Source organism: Carcharodon carcharias, chromosome 16 (assembly GCF_017639515.1).
Source record: "Carcharodon carcharias isolate sCarCar2 chromosome 16, sCarCar2.pri, whole genome shotgun sequence".
In the NCBI taxonomy this organism is placed as follows: Eukaryota; Metazoa; Chordata; class Chondrichthyes; order Lamniformes; family Lamnidae; genus Carcharodon; species Carcharodon carcharias.
The window spans coordinates 95,605,725-95,620,281 of record NC_054482.1 but is presented as its reverse complement, the minus strand read 5'-3'; the positions used below and the strand labels follow the sequence as shown (position 1 = coordinate 95,620,281).

The 14,557-nt window shown below is 42.8% G+C and overlaps 1 protein-coding gene across 3 annotated transcripts in view; it reads left to right on the top strand.

Annotated features, from left to right (window-relative positions):
• Window positions 1-13,485, top strand: part of snx7 (sorting nexin 7) — an 80,580-nt gene extending 67,095 nt beyond the window's left edge. For all 3 annotated transcript variants that reach the window (XM_041207788.1, XM_041207789.1, XM_041207787.1), the window contains one exon: window positions 11,389-13,485. In XM_041207788.1, coding sequence (XP_041063722.1) covers window positions 11,389-11,469 — 81 coding nt within the window. In that variant the 3' untranslated portion in view covers window positions 11,470-13,485. The remainder of the gene's footprint in view (window positions 1-11,388) is intronic.
• Window positions 13,486-14,557: the final 1,072 nt, after the last annotated feature.

Sequence of the window (14,557 nt, the reverse complement as noted above, 5' to 3'; positions counted from 1 at the left end):
TCGCCATTCAAGAAGATCATGACCGACAATCATAACCTCAACTCCACGTTCCTGCCTATGCCCAATACTCTTAGATTCTTGACTGACAAGGGAGTCAATCTACCTCAAAAATATTCAATGACACTGCCTCCACCACTCCATGGAGAAGCGAGTTCCCAAGACTAACAACCCTTGGAAAGGAGAAAATTCTTCTCAGCTCAATCTTAAATGGGAGACCCTTTATTTTTAAACTGTGGTCTCCTAGTTCTAGTCTCTTCCACAGGGAGAAACATCCTCTCCGCATCCACCCTGTCAAGTCCCCTCAGGATCTTACACATCTCAATAAGATAACCTCTCGTTCTTCTAAAACTCCAAAGGATACAGGCACAACCTGTCCAACATTTCGTCACAAGATAACCCATCTGCCACCTCCCCACCCTGCACCCCAATCCCTCTTCGCAATCCCAGCTATCAGTCAAGTGAACCCCCTTGAACTGCTTTTAACACGTATGGATCCTTCCTTAAATAAGGAGACCAAAACTGTACACACTACTGCAGATGTGGTCTTACCAACGCCCAGTACAACTACAGTAAAACATCCCTAGTTTTATACTCCTTTTCTCTCGCAATAAGTGACAACGTTCCATTTACCTGCATGCTAACTTTTTATGATTCATATATCAGAACACTTAGATCTCTGTGTACCTCAGGCTTCTGCATCTCTTCCCATTTAAATCATATACTGCTTTTCTATTCTTCCTGCCAAAGTGAACAAGTTTACATTTTCCCACATTATACTCCATCTGCCAATTTTTTTGCCTATTCATTTAACCTATCTATATCCTTTTGCAAGTTCTTTACATCCTCTTCACCACTTAATTTCCTGCCTACCTTTGTGTCATCAGCAAATTTAGCAACCATACATTGTTCCTTCATCCAAGTCATTGATATAAATTGTCAATCATTGAGGCCCCAGCACTGATCCCTGTGGCATTCCACTCATCACATCTTGTCAAGCCAATCCCATTTTAATGTTTGAAAATTGGTATGACCACAGAGTGAAAGGGATTAGGGAGAGTTGGTGGTGTTGTTGAGCAGGGGCCAGTGGCTTTGTCCACAACCATTTTGAAAACTCTGGAGCCTTGGAGCTAAGAATCATATGCACATGTTGCCTTAGTATTGATCAAAGGACGGTCCTGCCAAAACCTCCACTCCACAGTCGCCATTACTACTTTGGAGCCCCTGGTCCCAAATGATTGTCCAGGGTCGCAACCCACTGTTTGGGACTTCCTGGACTGTGAATGATACAAAGCAAACTGTCTGAATATCAGTATACATTGTAAGGTGCTAAGTTTTGATTCTTCAATGCTTATTGTTGTGCATGATTTTTACAAAGCTTTATCATGTCCTGCTGGCCTGGAGTGCAGGTCATTAAATTGTGTACAGGTAGCACAAGCTTTAAGATCCCAAATTTTCTCTAATTTTCCCCTGGATCTAGTGGCTAACTCACTGCCTCCTCATTGGCTGTTTAGCAGCCTACAGAAGCAGAGGTGGTGTTGTTTACAGATAACCTGGCCTGTAGATGTAAACTTCTTAAAACTGGCTATATCTGTTTTTAAATTTTGGTTGGAATTTTTTTTTTCAGTTGATACTTTGCTTTATCTGTACTTCTATTTCTCCTTTAAGTAATATTACAGAGAATTACACCATGGAAATGGGCAATTTAGTCCACCCAGTCTCTGATCATTCAATGTGTCTATCTGGATCCCATAGCTCTTTGTCAAATTGCACTTGCTGTTTAATTGTGACTCATTCTTGCAACACAGGACCCTTATTTTGAAATGCATTTCATGCAATCATCTTGCTTTCAGCTGCATTATTTACTAACCCAGCCTGCTTTATACATTGGAGAGCTTCACAGTGAGGGAAACTGATTTTGGAGGTGTGGTCTGCATCAGCTGTCTAGAAAGAATACAATTTGCTGGAAGTGTGAATATATTAAAGCAGCCAACAAAAATATCTCTTAGATAATTTAACGCCTCTTTATCCACTATTGCAGCAAATGCATAAAGTGATTTAGCACTTTGTTGCCTTTATTATGAAATTTAATTATGTATCAAAACATTCTCTCAAACCTTCATAATGGTTACATCCATTCTGAACACAAGCTAATTTTACCAGAAGTTTAATGTGCATGGAGAGATTATAACTGCTGACATTTTAGGATGCGTACACTTTTAAATGAGCTTGTTATTGTATAACATAAACTGAGTATTGTTTCTGTGGCAAAGTCCTAATTGTTATAATCTTGTATCTAGAATGTTTACAGACTAAATCAATTAAATTGAACCTGTCCTTTATATTTTAGTCAATAACTAGCCATCTTCAGTAGACTTTATTATAGATGTGTAATTATTTTCAAAATTGGATTGCCTTGCTAGAATTCATTCTGTAGTCTTGTATAGTAATGTTGGGCGGAATCGTCCCTGATTTGCACTAGGTGCGGTAGTAGGTGGGTTAAAAGAACGTTTTACCTGCTGGCCGCAATGGCGGCTTTTCACACTGTATCAACCCAATCCCACCTCATTAATCATGCATTCCTGGGAAACGCTGTTTCACTGGCAGATGGCCTTTGATTCGCCCATCACACCACCACCTTGCCACTTCCTCACGCTGGATGCCATATTTAAAGTGCAGCTGCACGTACACCTCTTAATGCTTCCAGCCCAGGACTGCTGCACAGAGGACATGGCCCTGAAAGGCAAGAAGACTGCCCAATTCAGTGACGCGTCCCTGGAACGCCTTTTCAATGCTGTGGAGGCCCACCATGATGTCCTCTACCCCAACTCTTGCTGTAAGAAGGGCAGCAGCATCACCAGTGGTCAGTGCCAATGCCCTGTGAAAGAAGGCAGCCACCCAGTGCCAAAAGAGGATGAATGATCTCCATTCAACCAGGGTAATTCACTCTTCTCATCACTCTCAACTCACAGTCTCAAACCCATCACACATCCACAGGGATCTCACTCACTACCAGTTCAAGGGACGTCACCATTCACTCTCTCTCACACCTTCATTGTCCTCATCCCGTCCATGGCACCACTCACGAGCCACAAGTGCCAAGCATTCTTATCAGCTGGCCATGCAGGCATCCTGCTTATACTCTCTCCATCTGTATTCATGTAGGACACGCTGGCACACAACAAAAGGGAGAGGTTGCAGACTGGTGGAGGAATGCCTGAAATCAATGTCCCTATCAGATTTTGATAATAGTCATGCAGCTGCTGGCTGGTGACAATCTGGACCGTTTCTGTGTTGATGGTGAGGTCGGCGGTGCTCAACCAAGTAAAGATCCAGCAGTGCAACATCCATCAGATAACCCTCCTGTGAGTGACGTGTCCTGTTTCACAGGCCAATGCCATGCACTAATTATCCCTCCTTGCTTTCGCAGGCACATCTGGGAAACAGCTGAGGGAGCCCACAGCCCAAGACCTCAACTCAAGCCCTGAAGGCAACTCAGAAGTGAAATCTGCTGAAACCCTCATTGAAGACCCATCACAGCGCTCACCCACACCCTCCTCCAGCACAGACACATCTCGGTGGGACCAAGCGTTAGAGTAGCCTTGGGATCACAGTCTGCTGAACACATCGTACTGTCTGATCCACAGGCACTGGAGGCAAGGACTTCACAGGTTTCCAGCACTTAGACGACTGCTGGAGACCAGAAATCTGCTGAATCTGAGGAGCCTTTGGACTCAGTTATACCTCAGTTGCTGGAACTGCAAAGGCAAGCTCGGCAACATCAGGAAGGTATGTCCATTGCTTTCCTCAGATTGCAAGGCACATTGGAGGAGCTAGTCCACCTTCAGTCTGAGGTGATAACGACAGCATTCCGATGCAACAAGGTCAACACTGGTAGGATGGCAGCCGCCATGGAGACCTTGGTCCAGGACATCAGTCCTGCACTGCTGTGCAGGCTGAACTCCGTCGTTGACATGGCCTCCTGATGGCCTCCAACGATGTCAATGTGAGAGGGATGCAGGGCAGCTCAATCTCACTCCAGCTTCTCTATTTCCTCAAGGGGTCAGTCCTGGACCTTTGGGCACCCATAGGGAGGAGGATCAGTAAGCGCACACCCTGGGGGATTCTGGGCATGTCTGGCCCATGTGAATCCCCTCTTCCTGTGACCCGAGCAGCTCCAGCTCCACAGGCAGAGGAGGGTGGCCACAGCCACACAACAGGATCCCGAAAGCAGATCATGACTCTCCAGGTCTTGACCCTCCTGAGGACACCCATCAAGGTCATTGCAGATGGGTTGTAGCAATCAGCAGGCTGCCTCCATCTCTGCTGTGGATGTCGGGGGATCACCAAGACGTAGTGGCAAGGTTATGAAAATTAAGAAGGTGTATTTGCACAGCCTGGACGTGGGTATTAATCACTTGTACATAATGTTTACTTTGATAATAAACTCCCAAGACCTATGGCTCCTTGTTCTGAAGAGCATTGTTTGTGTTACTCAGATGTGAAATCTTGGTCCTTGCACAAGATAAATGCAGGTGTCTTAGTTCAGGGCCCGTTCCCTGTGCTTTGTGCAACCTTTCCAACACATTGATGGGGCGTCCCTTCACTGTCACTGGTTACATCAGCTTATCTTTGCTGCCAGAACGGGCCTAGGCACAGAGTTCCTTCATTTTTTTCTGTGTGCTCCCAGCACCTTTGAAGTGTGGCTGACCCCTCACATCTCATCACCACCTGTGTCTGGTGACAGTGTGGTCCTGAAGGGATCAAGAGAAGTTAAAGTTTCCCCATTGCATCTCCATGGTATGACCCTGTTCACAGAACGCAAGTGAACTGCCATCAGCCAGACAGGAGTCAGACATTCATATGACCTATGTGAGGATCTGTGGAGTGTTGCATATTGTCGTCATCCTCCTGGAATGTAGGGACTATGGGCATCCTCTGCGTCTCCATGACAAGAACCTTATCACAGAGGGTATGTGCACTGCTGTCAGCCACACAGGGGTCAAACATTCACAGATGCAATGTGGGGATCTATGGTGTCTCCTCATTGCAAATCGCCATCATCCTCCATGAATCTAACAGCTATGAGGGCCTCCTGAGCGTGCCTTCCTCGTCTGGCCAATTTGATGGCCTTATTTCTGTCATCCTTGCCTTCGAGGACCTCCGCTCACACATCCCTGTTGACATCCTCATCGGAGGAGACCTCCAGTTCCTCTCCCAGTTGCAGCACCAAGTTGTGAAGGGCACAGAAATGACAGTGATGTGTGACACCCTCTGTGGACTGTATTGCAGGGCTCCACCATTCCTGTCCAGGCACTGGAAGTTCCTTTTCAACGTTCCAATGATTTGCTCCACCAAGGTGCGAGTTCCAGCTGCAGTCTGAGTTTTCCGCACAGGTGTTATCAGCTGTTCCCTCTTTGGGGTATCCCTTGTCCCCAAGGAGCCGACCCTGCCACCTTTGTGGACCCTGGAAGACGTCAGGGATCTGAGACCTGAGAATGCAGGAGCCATGGACACTCCCTGGGAACTGCGCAAAACTGCAGGATGCATTGTGGGGGTTGCACACCAGCTGAACATTCAGTGAATGGAAGCCCTTGTGGTTGACGTAGTTGACCACTTGTTGCCATGGAGATCTGAGCGCCATGTGAGTGCAGTTGATGGTACCCTACACCTGTTGAAAAGCTGAGATTTGAGCAAATCCAATCTCTCTTGCATCCTGGCTTTCCTGATCCGGGGTGAAATGCACAAAATTGTGTGCCTTCGCAAAGATGGCTCCGTGACCTCATGGACGTATTTGTGCATGGAGGCTTGCAATATCCTACAGGGATCACCTGTGGAGCCCTAAAAGGAGCCACTGGAATAAAAATTGAACACCACGACCACTGTCAGTGGATGCCCTCCATGTCCCCATGATGCCAAATCCCGCAATAGCTGGCAAATGTGACCAACCAGTTCGCTGGACATGTGCAATCTTCGGTGACATTGGTCATCTGTAGGGATGACAAGTGCCATCTATAGACCCTGAGTCTAGCTAGGTGCCAACCAGCAATGGTTGGCTGTGGCTCTTCAGCGGCATATGCAGGAGCCACAGCCGCCCCTTCTCCCTGAGGGTGCTGCTCCTCCCTCTGCCCAGCAAGGCACCTCCGTCGCTCTGTTCTCCTTCGTCTCCACTCTCTGTAAGCCATGAGGCATAACAGCTAGGCCACCAGGCTCCAGGGATCCTGATGTGTTGCTTATGCAGGATGAAAGAATGAAACGCATGGGTTAGCTTGGGTATAGTAAGAATCTCTTTTGGTTAAGTCTGAAGACCCCTTAACAGATCCCAGAGAGTGCTGGACACCACTTGGATGGCCAGAGTTTAGTGCGCTGCAATGCTGCCTGCAACCCCACCCACCTCCATTCCACCTGACTGACTGGCAGCAGCTTTGCCCACTGGACTGCGTACTATGCTCTCAGCTCAGGTGCAGGCATTCTCTTAACCTGCACTGCAAGGCTACGCTGTTAGCTTGAACCATGAGGTGATTGGCCCAAATCTGAATGATGACATTGCAAGGAGCTGTGAGCACCGCCACCAGTGACTGCACCATGGCCAGCTTTCGCAAGGAGATTGTACAACATGCTCAGTCGTCCAACCGTTCTGCAGTCCACTGTAGAGGCATGGTCACTTTATACAAGGTTTCCCTAATGCTTCCATTCCCCCCCTTCCCCTACCCCTGCACATGCTTGTGCACTACCATCAACCACAGTGCAGCCCTTGCCCCCATCCCCCCCAACTCAACTGCAATGCAGCCCTTGCCTGTGCCTTCACCTGAATGTGCGGTGCCTCAACCTTGAGGCCCAACAAGCAACCCTCGCGAGCGCTGCACAACTTCACCATGCAGTCATCTCCGAGTTCTCCCTGAAGTGTGGCACACCAGGTGCACGACTTATAAGTGCTGTCGTGAAACGTCGGTGTGCAATCATGTGGACGTGCTCAGATGATCCAGCTTAGAGGGGATGAATCAAGCAAGTTTGGCTTATAATAATATGCAGATGTATTCAATGAAGTTCTCAATGTGCAGTGGCTGGAAACGCGGCCCGCCACCATTCACGGGTGGAGCGGACAATTGTGGGCTGGTTTCACGACGTGAAATCGATTTCTGGCCTTCCCGCTATATTGTCCGCTCACGCCTGCCATGATGCCCGATGCTTGTGGGCTCGTGAAATTCTGCCCATTGTCTGTTGCCTGATAGCAGTACTCCTCTGAACATGAAAATGTGATAGGTATGATTAATGCTACTCTGCAGAAGTTCAAACACTGATGAACTCAACTACCTTAAAATCTACAGACTAGACTCCCCATTCTGACTGGAGGAGAATAAAAGAATGGGAGATATAAATGAGCAAACATTAAAAGAAATGAATGACAAGAGTATTGTTATTATTCCTCAAAGTGTTATAAAGTGATAACACTAGGATCACAATTTCAATCATTCTGCAGTTAATGGTGTTGGGTCTGTCCCCTGCTTTATTTGAAGTATTTATTTTCCCATTAGTTGGAATGTTCTTGTTTCTAAGGACATACAAGGAGCAGGAATAGGCCATTTGGCCCCTCGAGCCTGCTCTGCCTTTTAATGGAATCATGGACTGATCTGATAGTAACCTCAAATCTGCATCCCACCTACCCCAATAACCTATCACCCCCTTGCTTACCAAGAATCTATCTCCCCTACCTTAAAAATATTCAACGATTCTGCTTCCACTGCCTTTTCAGGAACAACACTCAGAGAAAAGATTTGGCCTCACCTCCATTTTAATGGGCGACTCCTTATTTTTAAACATTGACCCCTAGTTCTTGATTCTCCCACAAGAGGAAATATTCTCTCCACATCCACCCTGTCAAGATCCCTTGTATATTTCAATCAATTCGCCTCTTACTCTTCTAAACTCAAGCAGATACAAGCCTAGTCTATCCAACCTTTCCTCATATGACAACCTGCCCATTCAAGGTATTAATCCAGTAAACCTTCTCTGAACTGCTTCCAATGCATTTATATCCTTCCTTAAATAAGGTGACCAGTACTGTACATAGTACTCCAGATGTGATCTCACTAGTGTTCTGAATAACTGAAGCATAACCTCCCTACTTTTGTATTCAATTTGCTCACAATAAATGATAACATTCTATTAGCTTTCCTAATTACTTGATGTACCTGCATACTAGCCTTTTGTGATTCATGCACGAAGACACCCCGATCCCGTTGCACCTCAGAGCTCTGCAATCTCTCACCTTTTAGATAATATGCTTCTCTTTTATTCTTCCTGCCAAAATGAACAGTTCCACATTTTCCCATATTATACTCCATTTGCCAGATCTTTGCCCACTCACTTAACCTATCTATATATTTTTGTAGCCTCCTTATGTCCTCTCTGCAACTTACTTCCTACCTATCCTTGAGCCATCAGCAAATTTGGCAACCTTCCCATCCATCCCTTCATCCAAGTCATTTAAAGAAGTTGTAAACAGTTTAGGTCCCTGCACTGATCTCTGTGACACTCCACTCGTAACCACAACTCTACTTTTAGTGCATTGCTCATTGCTTGAGGGTCACAACATAAGCTGGTACTTGCGCTGCCTGTTGTGGTGGATTGTTAGGAAATGATGTTTAGATGCAGTGGAGAACTGGATGAGTGGTTCTATCCATCCACCCCCCCCCCCCGCCCAACAATCCTTATTTTGGTTGCTAAAGATGTGGCATCCCGACAGGCAGTGTCTCCATCATTGTTTCACCATCTCTCAATGCCTGTGTGTTCTCGATCCCCCTGGTTTTAAATGGCCTTTTTAAGTAACTTAAAGGCTGAATATTATGCAGCTGTCCACCTATTCAGGTTTGCCCCCTCATCGTCTTTAGTGCTGAGATGCTAACTATAAGTTTGGAAATAAATCTTCATTGCCACCCTGGTGTCCATTCTGCATTTCAGCGCAAGTAAATGAAACAAAGTCATTCACCTAGATTTTATTGATTGTTTTCTGGGCTGACTTTAAAAATGAAAAAAAGAGGTTTGCATTTCATTTGCACCTTTCATGACCTCAGGATGTCCCAAAATGCTTCACAGCCAAATAAATATTCTCGAAGTGTAGCCACTTTGAAGTGTAGGAAATATGACAGTCTTTTTGCACACAGCAAGGTCCCAGTGGCAACATTGAGATATTGAGATAAATGACTAGATAATCTGTTTTGTGTGTTGGTTGAAGGATAACGATTGGCCAGGAAACAGTGGATAACTCCGCTGCTGCTCCTTGAAAACCACAGTGTCTTTTATGTCCACCGGAGAGTAGACATGGGGCCTTGATTAAACATCTCAACAGTACTGCCCTAGCACTGCAGTGTAGTGGCACCCTAGATTTTATGCTCACGTCCTTGAACCCACAGTGTTCAGACTCTGGACTGAGTCATGGCTGACAAATGGCGATATCAATATCAGGTCCAATTTTAATTTGTAATTAGAATCTTTGCTGTGCTATACCATAGGCATGTATATTAAATTAATCCCAGATTTTTGCATGCAGCCAGTTGGTGTAGCGGAAATGCTCTGTTGTGAATATTTTGTCCTCCTGTTTTGTATAGGAAATGTCGGCCAACCTTGCTTTGGCAGATTTTCTCAGGCTGGCAAACACTTTTAATTCACATCCACTACTAAGTCCTCTAGATTGATCTTTTCAACTGCAAACTCTTTAAAGAAAATTTCACTACGTTTAAGTGGAACAAGTGCTCTATACCATCAAATGGGACACCCCTATTGCCCAATTCCTGAAACAATAGTTGTATAGCTATGATCATGAAGTTGATTGTTCATGGCTGTTAGTGTTCTATTATTATGGTATCAACAGCATGTTCTACTTCAATATTTTTCCCTCTCAAAAGCAACCCTGGCATTAATTTGCTATTAGTTTCAAGAGTTAAGATGCACCAGATATTCCAGCCCTCCTTCCCTCCATTCCTCATTGACTTGAGTGTATAGCATGAGACCTAGTTCAGATTGGGTGCTCACTTTGCTTAATTAGGACAGACTCCTGAAGATCCAGAGGAATCAACTGTGCTCAATAAATCAAAGTGGCTGTGCAGCATTCTGTAAATTAAGTTAAAATTATATTTCATTGACAGAAGTGTGATGGAAATAGTTTTCAGAGAAGAATGGAAATGCAGTTGTTTTGCGACTTTAATTGTCACATTGAGAGAAATGTTCTGTGCTAAGGTGCCCAGATCTTGCTAATAGTCTTAATGACTAAAATTGAAGTTTGAGAATAGGGAATTTCTTCTTTCTTTCATCTTTTATGTACAAGTTGCCATCAATTTTCTGTTTATTATTAAATAACTTAGACTTGCATACACAAGTTCTGAAACAGATCTGTTCAATAATTATCCCTATCATAATGATTCTGTAGGAGCAACTAAGTTCATAGGAAAGAGGATTGTTGTTCACTTATTGTGTGCTGTGGTTCTTTATCATTAAACTGCTATATAAACCATGCAATACCAACTTGCATTTATGTAATGCCTTTAACATAAAAACATCTCCCAAGGCACTTTGGAAGCAAGCATAAAGATATGCTGGCTGAGCCAGGAAGTGTGAGGTTATGAAGGGTGACCAAATGGTTGGTCAAAGAGGTGGATTTAAGAGGTTAATGGTGGAGAGCAGTGAAGAGTTTGTGGTTGTGGTATAGTGCCACCACTAGTGGAAGAGTGTAATTACAGCGTTACCATTTCATGGTGGCATTTTCTATCTTTAAGCAGAGTATGATAGCACAGAAATGGGCCATTCAGCCAATAGGTCTCTGCTGGTGTTTATGGTCCACATGAGTCCTCTTACTTCACACCCTATCAACATATCCTTCTGTACCTTTCTCCTTGGTACTTAATGTAGCTTCCCATTAAATGCATCTGTAAATAAAGACTTAGGAATTTATAATAATGAGAATATAGAACTAAAGGTGGACTGTATGATTTGAAAATGGGAATGGACGTCTAAATATTCCACTATCCAATCCAGCTTGACTTCAGGACTTTGTTTAATTTGACTTTTCCTCGTATGTGCTTTAGTGTAAAAGCAGTTTTCCTAATTTTAAAGCATATTTTTTGCATAATGGTTCTGATACCAGATTAATATTGTAATATTCTGCAGATCAGTCTGCATCTGTGGGGAGAATGGGCCAATTAACGTTTCAGATGCAGCCCCTTTGCCAGTTATAACAAAAGCTCCACACACCTGAAACGTTAACTAATTTGATCTTTCCACAGTTCCTAAGAGATTTGTTTGCAACATTTGTTTTTGTTTCAGGTGCTGGCATCTGTATTTTTTTGTTTGAGGCTATCGATTCTATATTTATTAAAAAAAAAATTTGTGTTTTAGTGTCTAGCTACATGGGAGTCTTTCCTGGCCTTTCAACAGACTGAGATTAAAGCAGACAAGAATGGTAAAGAAAGCACATAGGAACAAATCTGGAATTTGGCTGAGCTGCTGTGTACAAGTATTACTTTTCTCTGACTCGAATGTGTATATGTGCATTTAAGGAAAAATACTAGACTCTCTAATCTTTTTTAACCTTTTGATGGAACAACACTATTTACCCTTTTTACATTCTTTTAATTATTTTGATGACTTGAACATTCTACAATCCAAAGAATAAGCAGATTAATAGAATTATCCAATTTTAAACGTCAGGTAATGCTTAAGTTAATGCCTTTGCAAAATTAGCTATCAATGCAAATGAATGTTTCTGAAATAACAATTTACCACAAAATGAAAGGATGTTTACTTAAATGAATTCAACTGCCTTAAATTGTGTCTTAGTAGAATAACAATCATTCTAGACAGCTTTCTAAAAATTATTCTTTTTCTCTCCCATCTTCCCCCGGTTGGGGAATTCTGTTGGAAATTTTGGGTGCCAACAGTGTGCGTCACATCAGTGCAGTAACATGCCAATGAGTTGTGCCACTGGACAATCTTGTCTTGCCTTGAGGTTTATTATTGTTTATTACTTTGGATTAATTGGACTTATTTTTTCAACTTTATTTAAATGAGAAACACATTTGGAGTGAAATTGGGCTCTGGCAATATCACAAAACAGCCATTAACTACTCAGCTGCATGCTGGAAAGTCTAGAACTAGGGAGCATAGATTCACGATAATGGGTCAATCATTTAAGACTGAAATAAGAAGGAATTTCTTCACTAAGAGGGGAATGTGAATCTTTGGAATTCTGCATCCCAAAGGGCTGTGAATACCAGTCAATGCATATACTTAAGGCTGAGATAGACTTTTGGACTGTAAGGGGATCAAGCAGGAAGGTTGAATGGAAACCTATGATATTGAATTGTAGCACAGGCTTGAAGAGCCACATAGCTCCTATTTCTTATTTTCTTACCTATGTTTTCCACCCACCCTGTTTCTTTTCCATTGACTTCACTTCCATTTTGTGCAAAGGCCAAAGACCATTCCACCTACAATTTCTTTTAATGTGCCAGTATATTCAACTGGTTGGAGTGCATGCCTTATATCGAAGAGCTATAGCCCAATTTGTGTAAAATCTGTTTTTTTGCATTAGTATACATCCTTTTAAGCATATGTTACTTTTAGAAACTAAATAACTGGGGCTTTTAAAGAAAATTGTGTTATGTTATCCCTATTATTTTTTAGTTTTCCTCGACAGCTCGTGCCTTTTTGAGGGTAATAACATGCATTATTTGGTGATAAAAGTACATGTTTATTTAATCCTCAATAACTAAGCCATTGATGAAAGAAGTGTGGTATTTGGCTTTTTAAAAACATTGTGATGAAGTGTATCAGGGAAATTTGGACTTAGTGTGCATCCACAAACAGCATTTTTTTGACCAAGCTCGTTGTAAAACATTTTGGTCTGTAATTTCTAGGAGTATTTTGAAATATACTGGGCTAGAGCAAAATGTACTTAACTGACATACTGGACCAAATAAGCACCAAAAATTTACTGCTCTTTTGAATTGCAGAGAATGGTTTCATATTTTTTATTGCTGATTACTGAAAATAGACTTTTTCTTAAAAAAGTATTCAAATTATTTTTCAACAAAATAACTTTGTTGTCTTAAATTTAAGTATGGTATTTTTAAATGCTTGTTAAAATAAAGTAGATGGACTATTTCAAAATATTAAACTAAGCTTACCGTGTCTGATTTGATATTTTGTTGGGTGACCAGTAAAGGCAAGTTCTTCATTAAAGTAGAATTGTGAACTGGTAGTATATGTGATTTATAAACTTGTTTTCTTCCAAGTAAAATTGAATAGACACTAGGTTTGGGTTAAAACACTTTCCAGATTAGTAATATGCATGTCTCAATTTGAATGTATTTATCTTAATGTACAGTATTCAATTCTGTTAAATGCATTTGTGAAAATGTAGACATTGTATGAGAATGTGATTTATAATGTGGCGAAATAGTAAATGGAAAATAAAGGTCTGTAACAATTAAACCATCATCATATTACTCTTAATTATTTCACTACTCAAGAACACAAGAGGTAGGAGCAGGGGTAGATCATACGGCTTGTTGAGCCTGCTCCTGCCATTCAATATAATCATCTGCTTTAACTCCACTTTCCCTTATATTCTAAAACGCCAAAAACCTGTCTATTCCATCCATAAATGTAGTCAACGATGGAACATTCATAACCCTCTGGGGTGCAGAATTCCAAAGAATAACAAATCTTGGGAGTGAAGAAATTTCTCCTCATCTCCGTGTTAAATGATCAATCTCTAATCTGGAGACTGTGTTCTAGATTCCCCAACCTAGCGGAAACAACCTAGTGCAATTGTCCGCTCGACCCTGTCAAGCCCTTTCAGAATTTTATATGTTTCGATGGGATCATCTCTCTTTCTTCTAAACCAGGCTTGTCCGACCTGTTCACTTGGGGTGGGCCCACACTTCTACTTTTTCCCCCATTCAGGGCCGAAGAGCAAATTTCGAAAAGATAAGGTTTGGCACAACATTAAACATGGATTTCACAATAAAGTTGAGGTATGAAGAAAAGCAACTTGCTGAGCAAAAACAAAGCAATGTCAAAGGAACAAATTGATCATTTATAAAGAGTAAATAATAAAGATTAGCATTAAACTGAGAGGGACAGAGTCTGTTTGTCTGGCTCACTCCCAATCTTTGCTCACTCACCCTTACTACTGAGAGGGGTGTGATTATGTGCTGGTGTGCAGGGTGAGGGTGAGTGGGAATCCTGAAACTGAAGGCGACATTTTCCATGCCCGCTGGGGGCATGTTCGGTCGCTTGAGGGGGGCAATGTGGCAAGAAGGCCAAAAATCAGTTTCACGATGTCATGAAACAAGTTTGCAATCGCATGCTCTGCCCGCCAATGGGCTCGTTTCCCATCATATGACGTCAGGAACCTTGTAATACATCCGTGAATCATTATAAGGCCAGCCTGCCGGAATCATCCCTCCCCATGCTGGATCATCCGCCCACGTTGGCGGGAAAATGCGCTGGTGTAGAACACCTCTACACAAGTGTCACATGTAGAAGTCCGAAATACTGC